Genomic DNA, 16,031 nt, shown 5'->3' on the forward strand with positions numbered 1-16,031 from the left:
TCGATCCCGTAACGATACTAAAGATCTCGTGCAATGAAGGAAAATTCAATTTATTTTGCTTATTTTGGGGCTCCAAATGGAGCCCAAAGGGCCCAAACTGATTAAAAAAAAAAAAAAAAAAAACCCCTAAGTCTCACATCACCTTAATGGCTTAACCTAATCAACAAAATCACAGAAAATAGAAGAGAAGAGAAGAGAGTAGAGAGTAGAGAGTAGAGAGTGAGTGCAAGCATGGTGGTGCAACTATGAGAAAGACTATTGATGCTGACAAAGATTTTTTTTTTTTTGGGTGTAATTTGGATGCCGATTAGTTACTTAGTTGCCTAACACAAACACTCAATAATTACAATTTCTCAACATTAGAAAGATTATTTGATGAGTCTTACTATCTTAGTAATTGTTTAATGGAATTGGTATTTGCTTTGTGTTGTTTATACAAGACATTAGGTATTGTTATTTTTTTAGAGTTGTTTATGTGAGACATTATGTATGTTTTTGGTGTTAGAACTTAGAATTTGGAATTTGTGCGATGTAACTTTTAAACTTTGAACTTTGTTTATATATTTATTATTTGGTACTTTGCATTTTATTAGTAATTTGTGTCAAAAACTTATTTTATTAAATGTTTCTTTGATATATATTATTAATTATAATTATAGGTATTTTTAGTATATTTCTTTAATAAGAAAGGAGGATCTTATGATCCTTGTGCCGATTCTATGATTCGATCCCCAAAATCCTCTCACCGATCCTGTGTAGGATCTCAATCCTTATAACTTTGCTCATGTGAGCCATGAGAAAAAAATAAAAGAAAAGAGAAGAGAAGTAACTTCATATTGAGAATCCCAATAGGCCCCTTATTGCACATTTTTTTTTGAGGGGGTCTAAACTAGTCTTTTTAACTGCTGCTATCATAACATACTAATTAATTTCTTTGTAAATTAAAACTAGAATCACACCAAACATGCCTTAAGGAGGTGTTTGGTATGGAGTAAAATTTTAAAATTCTCAAGAATGTTGAAAGATTTCCTAATTAACATTCTCACATTTAGTTGCAAATCACACAAGGGAAAAAGTTATATATTTTTTATAATTGGACAATTTTACCCATTCCACCTTACCCTTTAACCAATAACAATAAAATTTAAAAATAATGATTGTAAATTGACATTTAAATAATTATTTAAATATTAAATTTTATTAAAAAATACATTTTTTAAATAAAAAAAATTAAAAGAATTAATATTATGTTTATGAATTAGAGAATATTTTGAAAAAAAAAAAATTACTTGTAAGAATTCTAGAAATAAACCAAATATAAGAGCATTCACAGCAAATGTGCCAAAATGCCAAATATTTGGCACATTTGGCACACAAAACACAAAAACGGAGTTTTATTAGAGCACTCCCATCAGGTGTGTTAAATGTGCCAAATGCCAAATATTTGGCACATTTAACACACCAAACACAAAAGTAAGCTCTCATTAGCCGTTCTATATCCCAAAAATTTTAGAACATGTCTACAGTACCGTCTCAAATATGAGACGGTACGAAACAAAATGCTATACACTGTTACCCATATTTAATTCGTTTTTTCTCCCTCCTCCCTCATTTGTCTCTCTTGGTCACTCCGTCTGCAACCCATCGCTCTCTTTCTCTCTCTGTCTGGCATTCTCGCCTCGCCGTCTCGCCTCGTCGGCTCGCCGCGCTGTCTCGCCATGCCATCTTGCCAAGACGTCTTGCCACGCCGTCTCGCCAAGCCGTCTCGCCACGCCGATCTCACCACGCCGTCTTGCCAAGACGTCTCGCCACTGGTCACTGACCCACTTCCATCAGCGACGGCGACGGAGACGGTTTGTTGCTCTTGAAAGGTAACAAACACTGAAGGAAGAAAAAATAAATGGGTTTGTGTCGATTCAATTTATGATTTAAGTGTAAATTGTAATTAATTTTATAATTGATTTGGTGGATTTGGGATGTGGTTTGTTTAAGGTTTCTGCCGGTGGTGGATGTGAATTTGTGTCGGTGGTGGGTTTGGGTTTGTGTCGATCTTTGGTTGTGGGTTTTTTTTTTTTTTTTTTTTTTTGAGGCGGCGTTGGCGGATGTAGGTTTGTGCTGGTGGTGGATGTGGGTTTGTGCCGGTGGTGGGTTTGGGTTTGTGATCTCTCTGGTTGTTTTTTTTTTTTTTTTTTGTTGGTTGAGGCGGCGTTGGCGGATGTGTATTTGTGCTGGTGGTGGATGTGGGCTTGTACCGGTGGTGGGTTTGGGTTTGTGCCGATCTCTCTGATTGTGTTTTTTTTTTTAAGGCGCCGGTGGTGGCCGTCGGTGTTTGTGCTGGTGGTGACCGCTGGTGGTGATGATGATGATGATAGTAGTGATAGGGATAGGGAGGAGGAGGTAATATATTATTTTAATGTGTAGTAAATATTATTTTAATGTATAGAATTGAAGAATAAAACATCTGATAAATGGTATGTTGTAAAATGATAAAGTGGGTTTTTGGTGTGTCAAAATGACATTTTTTTTGAGAGAGCTGATGAGAATGCTCTTAGATGTGTTAAATGTTTGTAACATGTTACAGTACCGTTGCATTTTTGACATGGTACGGACTCAAATGGCATTTGTACTTTATTATTTTTTTATTCATCTTTCTCTCTCATCCCACTCTGAGCCACTCCATCTCCACTTCTCCGGATCCTACTCTCTCTCCTCCCTCTCTATCTAATCGCCCTCTCTTTAATGAAGGATGGGTTTCGATGTGGGTATATTCTGGCGTGGGCTCGGGCGTGGGTCAGGTGACAATGTGGGTTGTGGGTATGGCGGCGTGGTTGGTCGCAGTGAGTTGGGTCGTGGCGAGGTGGGTCACGGACTCACAGCAGAGGTGAGTGGGTTTTGATGGGTGGGTTCAGATGGGGTTTGGGGTGGTTTCCTTCACCGTTTTTTTTTTTTTTTTCCCGCTCTCTCCTCTCTGTTCGATCTCTCTGGTTGTGTTTGATGTGGGTTTTGCTTTTGGGTTTTTTTGATTTGCCGTGCCGATCTCTCTAGTTTTGTGTGTGTGTGTTTTTATTTTTATTTTTATTGATTTTATTTTTTATTTTTAAATTTAATTTAATTTTTATTAAGGTGGCGTTGGTGGATGTGGGTTTGTGCTGGTGGTGGCTGGTCGGTGTTGTTGCGGCAGTGGTTGTTGATGACTGTTGTTGCGGCAGTGGTGGATGTGCCGTTGTTGTTGTTGTTGATGTTGTTGATAGTGATGAGAGAGAGGAGATAATATATTATTTTAATGTGTAGTAAATATTATTTTAATGTATAGAATTGAATGATAGAACATCTCATAAATGAGATATTGTAAAATAATGTGGTAAAATAATAAAATAGGCTTTTGGTGTGTCAAAATGACATTTTTTTTGCAACATCTGCTACGAATGCTCTAAAGATCTTATATTTAAAGGAAATTTATTAGATTCATAATCAAACTAAAAATAGAAATATTTATATTCCCTGACTTTCGAAATTGTGAGGCATTACATTTCCAAGAATCTAACACTAAGAATAATAATAATGTGGATTCATCCAAACTAAACACCCCAATTGTTATTGAAGATTCTCTGTCCTGGAGATAATATCATTTTAGGGTCGAACAGAGCTTTTCGTGCCCTAAAAGATTCCCACTTCGAGCCAAAATGGTTTATCCATTCTTCCTGTGTTTCATAATGTCCAAGATACGGCTTAACTTTAATACCGGCACCATCACAGAATTGTAATATCTCTTTGTTTTGGTTATCATATGCCTCCCATTTATTGAATCCACTTGAATGCAGCATACTTACAACGTAGAAAACATCTTCATCCGGTATAACCACAGACATCTTATAATCCCACCTACAATTAAACATTTAACATTTACTTATATAATAATCAAATGAAAAAAAAAGAGAGCAAAATCATACATATTTTTTTTTAGTGTTTAAACAATAGGTGCATATATAGTAACTTAAAGATCATACTTGTTTCGGTTCATGGGGTAAATTAGGACAATTCCTGCGGGAATTTTTTGCTTAAGAATGATGTTCTTCAAAACACCCGAATTGAAATCCAAGATACGAGATTCAGGTACAAAGAGATTCAACCATGGATGAGGAACTTCCCATTGTCCTTTTGATCTAAGAAATAGCTCTGAACTTCTGACTCTATTCAAGAATTCCATGTATGTCACATCTTTCTCGAACATAAAATCAGGTAGAAAGCCTAGGTTCCCTTTGAGCAAATCTAGTAGCTCCTAAGAAAGAAAGGGAATAAATAATAGTGATCAAATTAATCATTATATTTCTCGTCTTTATTACGAGAGGGAATATCATGTTTTAGATGTATATATTTATGTATCTCACAACACGTGAGACCCACCTGTTGTGAGAGAGAGAGAGAGAGGCATATAATCCGAAACATAATATTCTTTTGCCTTTGTTAGACCATGATTAATGCTTATTATATCTCACTAAGAAGACAAAATGACTCCACTTTACCCCGACATGTTCTTCTTTTTTCCTTTGCGGGTTTTTTTGACCCTGAACAAAGAACGGGATAGGAACAAGGCACTGAGATGATATGATTATGCCCCATCCATTTAACACACAGTTTTCATGGAAATAAAGGACAGAAATTATACGGACAATTGTGATTGCAATGTACCTTTTCCACCCTACTTTCTCTGTCATCATAATAATATTTGGCTGCTTCTAGGCAGTAGATGATGCCATATTTGGTTACTAGCGAATTTATTCTTGCGTAGGCAGATACTGGGTAAAAGGAAAGATCTTGAGGACCTTGGTTTAGTAGAAGCATGCCTTCTAAATAATTAAGTGCTTTGTTGTCCCTCCTTTCATTTTTTGAGATCAAACTTTCTTGATCTCTAGTAAATGCAGAGAAGTCGCTGTAAAACAGTCGTAACCACTTAACCTACAAACAAGTTCATTGCAATTAAAACAAAACATACTAAAATGATAAACATGAATAGGAAATAAGCACATCTGACAATCTGAAATTCCTAATTGTTTTTTTTTGTTATTTATTATTTGGTTTTTTGCTTACAAAAAGTGGAACATTGAGAATTTGACTTCAAGTTCTCTCCATGGAAGAAAAAACCAAGTAATATCACTGAATTTTAAGGCTCGTGAATATCACAGCTTATTTTGGGTGTGCTTAAAACGTACCCTTTTTGGAGCTGGTTCTAGGGCAATCCTTGCTCTGGTTATAATCCCAAATTGACCTAAGCCTCCAAGCACCGCATAATATAGCTCGGAGTTTTCCTTTGGCGAGCAAGTCACAAATTCACCTTTCCCTATGTGAAAGAAAGATAACCTCATATAAGGTAAAGCTTTATAAACAACTAATAAATGTTAGAAAACTTAAATACGTACTAAAAAAGATCTTCAAAAAAAGGATTTGTTATCAATAAAACTAGTGGCATAACAAGAATTCAAAACAATTTCACCCAATTTGTCTATTGCCTCACATATGAATCAACCACAATCTTAAATTCTCTTTAGTGGTCCATGTGCAAGGTGATACGCGAATTGGATATTATGAAATTGTTGTAATCGTAGCTTTATTTGGTTGTTATTAGTTTGTACTACGGGGTATAATGACGTGATACTCTCTTTTCTCTCAAAAATAGTAGGTATCATTATTTAGATTCATCACACCGTGAATTTGAAAGTATAGAGTACCACATCATTGTTCTCACGTATAATGTTTCTTACTAATCATCATTTATATTACTATATTAAAGTGGAGGTTAAGAGAAAATTCAATTCAATTAGTTTGTACACATAACAATACGCGTAACGTGCTTTCCTCGCATCTAGGTTTTCCCTCTAGAAAACCCTAGAGCAGTGGAACACATTGCCTACCTTAGGTGGGCCTTTTTTTCTCCTTCCTGGGTAGAACCTTTGCCAGTCCTTCACCGTCTTCTGCCATGGAAGACATCACTGGGCACTGGGCTAACTTAACCCTTAACACAAAAGAAACCGATGATGTGGACTTAGAGCCTCGTGATGCCGAATCGGACAACAGTAAGGTTCTAGTAGTGAAGTTCTTCACAAAACGACGACCTAATATGGAAGCCATCACTCGCACTCTTCGAATTATGTGGCGGTCTGGTGGAGCTTTTGAGATCAGAGAACTTGGTTCTAGCACAGCCTTACTCTTGTTTGACGATGAAGCAAATGTGCAACAGATTCTTTTACAGGGACCTTGGACCTTCGAAAAATATTTAATCGGTGTGTTTAGACCTGGGAACGATGTTGCTGTGGAGGATGCAGTCTTTGACAGAGCCTCCTTTTGGGTGCAAATCCATGGACTGCCCATACGACTGATGAATAAAGTAACTGCGGAAGCTATCGGCCAAACCTTAGGCATAGTTGAGAGTGTTGATCAATCCAGTTCTGGAGATTGCCGTGGTTGGTGTATTTGAGTTCGGATTAATATTGATATATCTCAACCCCTTTGTCGAGGTAGAATGGTGAACATGGGAGGATCAAAACCTGAATGGATATCTTTTCAATATGAACATCTTCCTATTTTTTGCTACTGGTGTGGACTTTTGAACCACGATGAGAAAGATTGTCCAATGTGGTTAAGGAGTAAAGGGAGTTTACGAAAGGAGGAGCAACAATATGGGGGGTGGATGCGAGCTACGATGGAGAGATTCTACAAGTCACAACCCATAACTAAGCAGGGCAGGGCCAATTCTGATCAGAAAAATCATATGCCACAAAAGGCTCCCTCAACTCTCCGACTTACTGAACTAAATGATGAGGAGGACATAAGGACAAAGAATACTATGGGGAGTAAAAATCCAATGCATGCAGATGATGAAGAGGTAATCCAGTACCAACTAATAAAGATATTATAACTGACCCTGTTTTATTCAATACTCACTTACAGGAAATAGACAAGGACCTGAATTTGTCCACTAATGAACCAATGCTGACCTCAAAGGGAGTATGTGTCAGTTAAGGAGATGGCTTACCCACTAGTGATCCATATGTGGCAACTACAGCATTGGATATGGAAAAGATTCTTACATCACATTGCAAACATGGTAGCCACGTGGTTGTCAAACCAATGAATAAGGAAGATGATGCTGTTTTGGGGAAGGAGAATTTGATTGGTACATGGAAAAGATAGCCATGGCAAAAAAACAAGTCGAAGGAAGTGCAGGAATCTCTGTTGATGAAACGAGTGAATAGGGACACTGATGAAGAGATGGAGGATGTTAAAGGCAGCAAGAAGAGAAGGGCAGCTTGTAGCAATGATTTATTGGTGGAGGCTAGAGACCAGCCCTGCCGACAACAATGAAACTCTTAGCATGGAACTGCAGGGGGCTTGAGAATCGTCCTGTAGTTCAAGAGCTTGTCGATATTGTACGAGCTCAAGATCCCATGGTGGTGTTTTTGTCTGAAACATGGTAAGATAGGGAACAAATGGTTAGTATTAAGGAGAGGTTAGTGTTTGGTGATTTGTTTGTTGTCCCAACTGATGGGCGAGGGGGGGGGGGATTAGCCTTGCTTTGGAGAGGGGGTGTAAAGGTTTGGGTGGATAGCTTTTCGAAGTATCACATTGACTCCATTGTAGATGGAAATTCAGAGAGTGCTTGGCGATTAACGGGGTTTTATGGAGAGCCGGATACTAATCATAGAATTGAAGGGTGGAATATGCTCCGAATGCTTAATTCCAAACCAAAGCTTCCTTGGGTTTGCTTCGAGGACTTTAATGAATTGCTGGAGGTAGAGGAAAAAAAAGGGGGCGCTCCGAGAGTTCATAATCAAATGCAAATGTTCAGAGATTTGTTGGGTCAATGTGATTTTGTGGATTTAGGGTACTCAGGGCCGGATTTTACTTGGCATGGAAGACGGCGTAATGAATTGATTTGGGAAAGATTAGACCGGGGGTGGCTAATTATGATTGGTTGGCTAAGTTTCCTACTGCTAGAATTCGTCATCTGCATTGTTTTACTTCTGATCACGGGCCAATTGTTCTAGCTCTTGATTCTAATGGGGAGGCGCAAAGGTGGAGAAGGAAACCCTTCAGGTTCGAGGCAATGTGGTTGACAGATCCGGGGTGCAAGGAAATTGTCACAAAAGCTTGGGATTGTAATGTCGTGGGTACTCCTATGTATGTTGCCACGAAGAAATTGAAGAAGTGTAAAAAGAGGTTGAAGGATTGGGACCGGGATCATTTTGGAAGTGTAAAGAATAATATAAAGAAGCTTAAAGAACAATTATGGAAGGCAGAGATGGAGTCGGTCAGATTTGGGAGCTATGAGGAAGCAACTCGTATCAAATCCGAACTCTCAGTTTTGTATGAAAAGGAGGAGAAGATGTGGCAACAGCGCTCTCGTATTCAGTGGCTGCAAAGTGGGGATAAAAATACGAAATTTTTTCATGGGACAGCCACTCAAAGGAAGAGGAAAAACTTCATTAAGGGTTTAAAGGACGATGAAGGTGTCTGGCATGAAGAGGAGAATCAAGTTTCGGGTTTGCTTATTGAGTACTACTCTCAATTATTCTCAACCTCACATCCTCATGATTTTGATCGTATCCTTGACGGGGTTGATACAGTTGTTATTGAAGAGATGAGGGTAGAGTTAGCACGTCCTTACACTTCTGATGAGGTAGATGTTGCTATTAAGGAGATGGCACCTTTGAAGGCTCCAGGGCTAGATGGTATGCCTCCATTATTTTATCAAACCTATTGGTCGGACGTAGGAGTGGATGTTCATCAAGCGGCCTTGTCCAGCTTAAATTCAAGTGCTATCTTGAAATCTATTAACCATACTTTCATTACTTTGATTCCAAAAGTTAATAATCTAGAAAAGGTCTCAGATTTTAGGCCTATCAGTTTATGTAATGTGATTTATAAGATTGTTAGTAAGGTGATAGCCAATCGCCTTAAACCTTTTCTTAATTCCATTATTTCAAAAACACAGAGTGCCTTTACTGCTGATAGATCGATTACTGATAATATCTTGATAGCTTTTGAGTCTTTACACCATATGAAGACTAATTGCACAGGGAGGAAAGGTTTTATGACCCTAAAGCTTGATATGAGTAAGGCCTATGATCGAGTGGAATGAGTTTTCCTTGAGAAGATTCTTTTGAAGATGGGGTTTTAGGATTCTTGGGTGGCTTTAATTATGGAGTGTATTCATACTGTGACTTATTCAATCCTTGTTAATGGAGAGCCGAAGGGTTTAATTACTCCTTCTAGAGGCTTAAGACAAGGTGATCCCCTCTTTCCTTTCTTATTTTTGTTTTGTGCGGAGGGTTTAAATGCTATTTTCAGGAGAGTAGCCTTGGACGGAGAGATTGAGGGTTTTTCCTTATGTAGGAATGGACCAAAACTTACGCACCTTTTCTTTGCAGATGATTGTCTTATCTTTTGCAGATCGACATTGGAGGAGTGCCTTAAGATCCAGTCACTGTTGGATATCTATGAAGTGGCTTTAGGCCAGATGATTAATAAGGAGAAAACTACGCTATTTTTTAGCGGAAATACAAATACACAAACGCAAGATGCAATCAAAGTGGCACTCAATGTCCCTACCAACACTATGAAAAATATTTGGGGCTTCCATCCTTTATTGGCAGGGAAAAGAAGGCTTGTTTTACTAAGGTGAAAGAACGAATATGGGCGAGGATGCAAGGTCGGAAGGAAAAGCTTTTGTCTCAAGCAAGAAAGGAGGTTATGATCAAGGCTGTAATTCAATCCATTCCTACGTACTCGATGAGTGTTTTTAAATTACCGATCAGTCTTTGTAAGGATATTGAAACAATGATTCGCAAATTTTGGTGGGGGTAAGGTGATTCAAAAAAGATTCATTGGGTGAAGTGGAGTTCCTTGTGCTCTTTTAAGTCGATTGGTGGGATGGGCTTCAAAGATATCCAAAAGTTTAACAATGCTCTTTTGGCTAAACAAGTATGGCGGTTGATCCATCAAAAAGACACTTTGCTCTACAAGGTGTTTAGTGCGAAATACTTTCCTCATGGGAGTATTATGGACGCTTCAGTTCCTCAAAAGTGTTCATATGCTTGGCAGAGTATCTTACAAGCTCGGGAGGTCATTGAGAAGTGTGCTATTTGGCGTGTGGGCAGTGGTCATGGGATAGATGTGTGGAAGCATAGCTGGCTCCCAAACCCGACCTACAACAAAATTATCTCTCCAAGAAGAGAGTCTTCTGTGTCTCGGGTTATTGAGTTGTTCTATCCGGATACTCGAATATGGGATCTGGGAAAGCTTAAGGAGAATTTCTATCCGTGGGAGGCAAAGATGGTAAGTCGAATTCAAGTTAGTGTTGGTAGTGTCGAAGACCTCCTGGTTTGGCCCCTGACTTCTGATGGTTCCTTCAGTGTTTGTAGTGCTTATAGATTCCTGGCTTCGGAAAATTTTAGCTCTCAACCAAGCTCTTCGTCAGGTATTGAGCAGCAGAACTTTTGGAAAAAAATCTGGAAGATCCGAGCCCCTAATAAGATAAAACATTTCATTTGGCGTGCAGCAAAAGATGCGCTTCCGACTAAACAGAATTTGCATGCTAGACATATTCCCATTGATGAAACCTGTGATCTTTGTGAGGATCATCAAGAGACGTTGCTGCATAGTTTATGGCTGTGTGACCATGCTCAGTTTGTTTGGAAGTCTGATCCAGGTTTTGCTCCCTTGTTTCAGAAAGGGTATCGATCTTTTCGGGACTTGCTTGAGGCAGTGATGCTGAAAAGCTCTCAGTTTCGGGTTGCTCTGTTTTGCACCACAGCTTGGAGTTTATGGCAGCGGCGTAATAGGCTCAGGGAGAAGCAGCCATCATGGACTCTTCATGAGTTGGGCAGTCGAGCTAAGGCTTATGTTGTGGATTTTCTCAACGCGAATTCCCAGCCCTCACAGGGTTCTTCTCGGCGTGCTTAAGTGTCTTGGTCTCCGCCGACGGAATCGGTATATAAAGGAAACTTTGATGCGGCCTTCTTTGACACGTTTGGTTGCGCGGGTGTTGGAGTGGTGTTTCGTGATTTCCAAGGCCAAGTGATCGCAGCTTTGAGTCAAAAAATTCCTTTGGTTTAATCGGTGGAGTTGGCAGAGGCTATGGCTGCTCGTCGGGCCTTGTTATTTGCCAAAGAGCTGAGTTTGTTTGATGTGGAGATAGAAGGGGATTGTTCAGGGGTTCTTGCTGCTCTAAACATGGCGAGGAGCTGTAGCACTTTATTTGGTCATGTGATTGATGAGTGCAAGAGTCTAGGGGCGTCACTCTGTTCTTGCAAGTTCAACCACGTTAGGAGGGAAGGGAATAGGTTGGCGCATGCTTTAGCTAGGAGAGCAGTTATATCTGCAGACACGGATGTATGGATAGAATCTCTACCTAGTGATTTGGATAATGTATTCCAATCGGATTTGAGTCAATAAAATTTCCTTACCTTTTTCTCAAAAAAAAAAAAAGAAGAGAAAATTCAATTAAGAATTCAAATTATATTTTGAGAAAGAATTAAGAATTCAAATTAGATTCTAAAAGAACTACAATTTTGTGCTAAGTGTCCTTTTAATTGCCCGCTAATTTGATGACAAGTATTTTTATATTTTAATTGGGTTTCAATTTGTCCTTTTAATTGCCCACTGTTTTTACAAGTATATTTTAAGAATCTAAGCTTAAAAATATATAAAAAGACTCATATTAAAAATGATTGTACTTCTATAAAAAACTTCAAATGTTTTAACCTATTAAAAACTATTTTAAATTCAGATAAACTACTTCTAGTATATTCTATTTAAATTCCATTTAAAACCACTTCCAATCTATTTTATAGAAATCCAGATTTTTGTATAAAAAATTATTATTAGTTCATACATAAATCTCAATAAAAGAGTATACCATGTTCTAAAAATTGGTTGTTAATATCTTATTTGAAAAATACACACATGAAATAAATTTATTGCATCACAATAACAAATTTTTTTTTTTTTGATAAGTAACAAATATTATATTATGAACTAAGAAGTAAGAAGATAATTTTTTTTTTTCTAACAAAAAATAAACAAGAATGAACAACTTGCTTGATCTAACAAATAATATTATGATGACAAGGCTTTTTAAAGAGTTAACATAATATAAGATTGGTCATCAAATGATATTTAACTTATGCAAGAATTTTATATGCATCTAATTATATTATTTAAAAAATTATCCACATTTTTATAAGGATACAAGCTAACAACTGTGTATACATTTACAAGAGAATTTCATGAATAAAGAAAATTACGGGACTTAATATAATCAAACCCACGACACCCTAGCACGTAAACTTTTTGTAAGAGACTTCGTATTATCAAAATATTGAATGGAGCAGATCAAACTAATTGATTATATTATTCCATTAGTTGACGAATTGAGAGGAGTCAACACATCTATTACGTTTAATTAGCTGATGAAATACTAAAGAAAAGTCAACCCAACTTAGTCTGTACACAAATTTTTTTTTTTTTTTTTTTTTTTAACTTTTAATAATTTTATAATTACAATCATGGAGGAGGAGGAAGGTAGATTTAAACCATGCATGGATGTCTTTATTAAAAACATGGGAGTGCTAGTTGAGTTATACTCTTGGCCACTTCTGTAAATGTTCTACTTCAACTAAATTCACTTGTATGGAATCAATGCAGTAAAAAAGGGTTTTATATTCCCCAATTTCTCATTATTGAATTTAATTGAAGAACAATATCTAAAGTACAATGTCTAAAAAGTTGTACCTAAATTTTGTTCAATATTATATATTTTTAAGTTTAACCACAAAAGGACTAGATTATTATTATTTTTTAATTTTCTTCTTTTGTTTTGGATGATAAATAATATTTAGTATTCAAGAACTACTGCAGTTGAGCCACAAGTAAATCATGGCGCCATGGCCCTCTCAATTTTTTTTTCACATTGTAATTTATTTATATTTACAAGTAGCCAAGTCATATTTCCTTTAAATATTGGAATACATAATTCTAAATATAAACACAATAATAATAAATGTATTTCAATAAAAACCATAATTGCTAAATAACCTAATTCCTATTAAGAATGATCATAATTTGTTAATCTTTCCCATGGTTGTCAACTAGTAATTAACTTGTAATCATTACTCAAACTAATACAATCATAAATTTTTCATAATATATGTCAAGCGATGACATATGCACATACACAGATACATGTGTGTGCATGCATGCACATGTGTCATCACTTGCAAGGGCCAACTTAAGGTCCCAATTGCATAAGCAAAAGACCTCCAAAAATTATATAAAAATTTCTTAAAATTAAAGAATGATATTTTTTTTTAAAAGAAAAAAAAATATAGGTGAGCTATGCATTTTTTCTGCTCACCTCCAAGAAGGCCCCTATATATGTTTTGAGTGTGCCGAATAATCATTGACAAAATTTTCCTAACAACTTATGAAAGAGATGTAAATAAAACCCAAATGCAAAAACTTAATTAGCAATTTTACATCTAAAAAATGAAGAACGATTTTAATAAAAAATGTATATAAAATAGTAAGTCAAATAAATAGTATTTAATTAATATTTAGTAAAAAAAACCTACTAAAATTTTCAACTTAGGCCCTTGATCACTTGACATATATTTTGAAAATCCCCTAAATTCCTAATCCAGGATTTTGAGTTAGGGGGTCTAGGTAGAAAGAAAAAGTACTTATGATTGGTTGTAAAATATTTTATATTATTTTGTATAAGTTTATTTTATATTATTTTATATATAAAAATTTGTGCTAATGATTTGTGGACTATGGGTCCATCTGGATTGAACTTATTGTTGCTGAAATTAAAAACTGAAAACTGAAAACATTGTAACAAAATAATTTTTAAATGTGTAAATAGTGTCGTGAGACTCAATTTTAATATTTTTTAATGTATAAACAGTGCTGCTACAGTAATGAACAGTATATAAACAGTGAAGGAATAGTAAAAATTGTCTCCTGAACAGTAAAATCACTGTTCATGCACAAAAAAAAAAAAAGAAAAAAAAAAAAAAGAAAGAAAAGAGGACTGAAAACATGTTGCAAAACATAAACGTAGGATTAAGTTGAATCCAAACGCCCTTTATATATGGTTATTTGGGCTGATATTGTGATATTGTTTGGGTTAATTGTGGAATTGTCTGAGTTGATTTATAGAGAGAGGATAACATTTTGGAGGTGGGGAGTTTTTTTTTTTTCTTGGTACAACTCAAGGTGTCAGTGTCCTCTTAGGTCATAGTGTGGCTCCGTCCTTGACAGCAATACTAATTACTTTAAGGTCTGCATTAGTAAGTCCATAATCCATAGAAAAATGAGAAAAGTATAGAGAATTTAATTTACATACCGGTGATAACATCAAGTTCATAAACATTACTGATCTGAGGACCAAAACGAAAAGATTGGCCACTGATCCCTGCGTTGGACAGTGTCCCTCCAACAGTAAGGTACAAGTAGTCAACCCAAGAGACTGGTGAAAGACCATACTGTAGTGTTGTATTCAACACATCAATCCAAAGTTGCTCGCCTCCTACATCAGCATAGGACCCCAAAGAAGAGTCGCTCGAGACTATTATTCCAGACCCATTTAAACGGTTTTCCAAAGAGGTCATGTTGACCACAACACCATCACGAGCCAAAGATTGTCCCCATGTGGAATGAGCTTGACCTCTAGCTGCTACGTTAATGGGAACAGAATTATTGTAGGCATATTTTACTAAACTTGCAATATCATCTATGGAGTTCGGATAAAAAACAGCAGCTGGGATTTCTTGAACTATATGGCCAAAATCACTAGAGGCTATTTTGATGGTCTCAGAATCATTATGAAATCTATCAGCAATATCATTGGGTGGGAGCAAGGTTGTTGCCAATGCGTTGGACATAAAAAAAGTAACAATGAATATCGTCATGAAATTTTTTGGAATTGTGATGTGTTTTGCCATTTTTGAGAGAGCAAATAATGACTATGGAAGTGGTGGTATATGGTGGAGGAGGCAGAGGGGGAAGAAGGAATTTATACACATAGAAGAAGCTAGGTTACATAATATTTTTCTTGTTTGTCCAAAAAAAAAAAAAGAAGCAAGATTACATGAGTACATGGTAAATCTCGGTTGATTAGGAATTAATTATATTTGCTTTGACTTTCTAAAGAGGTCGGCTTATTTATTTATTATTTTACCCTTTATAAATATATATATTTATGTACATACGGGGTCGGCTCAATTTGTAAGCTTAAGACTTATATATGCACGCAAGAAGAAGACATTTTTTTTTGGGTTGAGAATCCGCGAGAAGAGGACTTGAGATTTTTAACTTGTATTCTTTCTCAAAAATAAGCAAGGAGATGACATGGGATTCGGAACCATAATTTACATTCATTCTATGTGGTCATAAGACATGAATTACACCAATAAATTAAGGATTCTAGCTACTAGCTAGCTTGCGTTCATTGAATCAATGAAACTTAATGCTTATAATACATATTGGGAAATATTAAAAGATACCTTAAGAACATTAATTTATGAAGTATTTTTAAAAATATTTTTATAGGAAAAAAAGTAATTGATTTTTTTAATGACTTTTGTATTTATATAAAAGTGATATTAAAATTTTTCAAAAATAGTTTATTAAAAAATACTCTAAGAACACCCATTAATCAAATTTATATACCTTTATCACAAATTAGCATTTAATTACCTTTGCATTAATTTATAACTCATCATATTGAGTAATTACTACCCAAATTAGGTTATGACTTTTGTTGAACGATACATATTTATTTGACATTGATTTTATAATAGAATTCTAAAACATTTCATGGATCATAGCTACTGCAAAATCTTTCATTTCCTTTTGTAATTGGTTCTTTGACTTTATCAAGTTGACTTTCTTTTTTTAATCAAAATTGACTTTCTTTAAAGTTAATAAAAATGATTCTTATATTGGTTTTAAAGATTTTTTTTTCTAAAAAA

The 16,031-nt window shown here is 35.9% G+C and overlaps 1 protein-coding gene across 1 annotated transcript; it reads right to left on the reverse strand.

Moving 5' to 3' along the window:
• Nucleotides 1-3,424: 3,424 nt before the first annotated feature.
• Nucleotides 3,425-15,102, reverse strand: LOC126695484 (cytokinin dehydrogenase 3-like). The gene is made up of 5 exons (XM_050392241.1): nt 14,405-15,102; nt 5,211-5,338; nt 4,690-4,956; nt 4,008-4,279; nt 3,425-3,882 (listed from the first exon to the last, which is right to left on the reverse strand). Exons 1-5 carry the CDS (start codon nt 15,000-15,002, stop codon nt 3,579-3,581), a joined length of 1,569 nt encoding a protein of 522 aa, XP_050248198.1. The 5' UTR covers nt 15,003-15,102; the 3' UTR covers nt 3,425-3,578.
• Nucleotides 15,103-16,031: the final 929 nt, after the last annotated feature.

Source organism: Quercus robur, chromosome 8, assembly GCF_932294415.1.
Source record: "Quercus robur chromosome 8, dhQueRobu3.1, whole genome shotgun sequence".
In the NCBI taxonomy this organism is placed as follows: Eukaryota; Viridiplantae; Streptophyta; class Magnoliopsida; order Fagales; family Fagaceae; genus Quercus; species Quercus robur.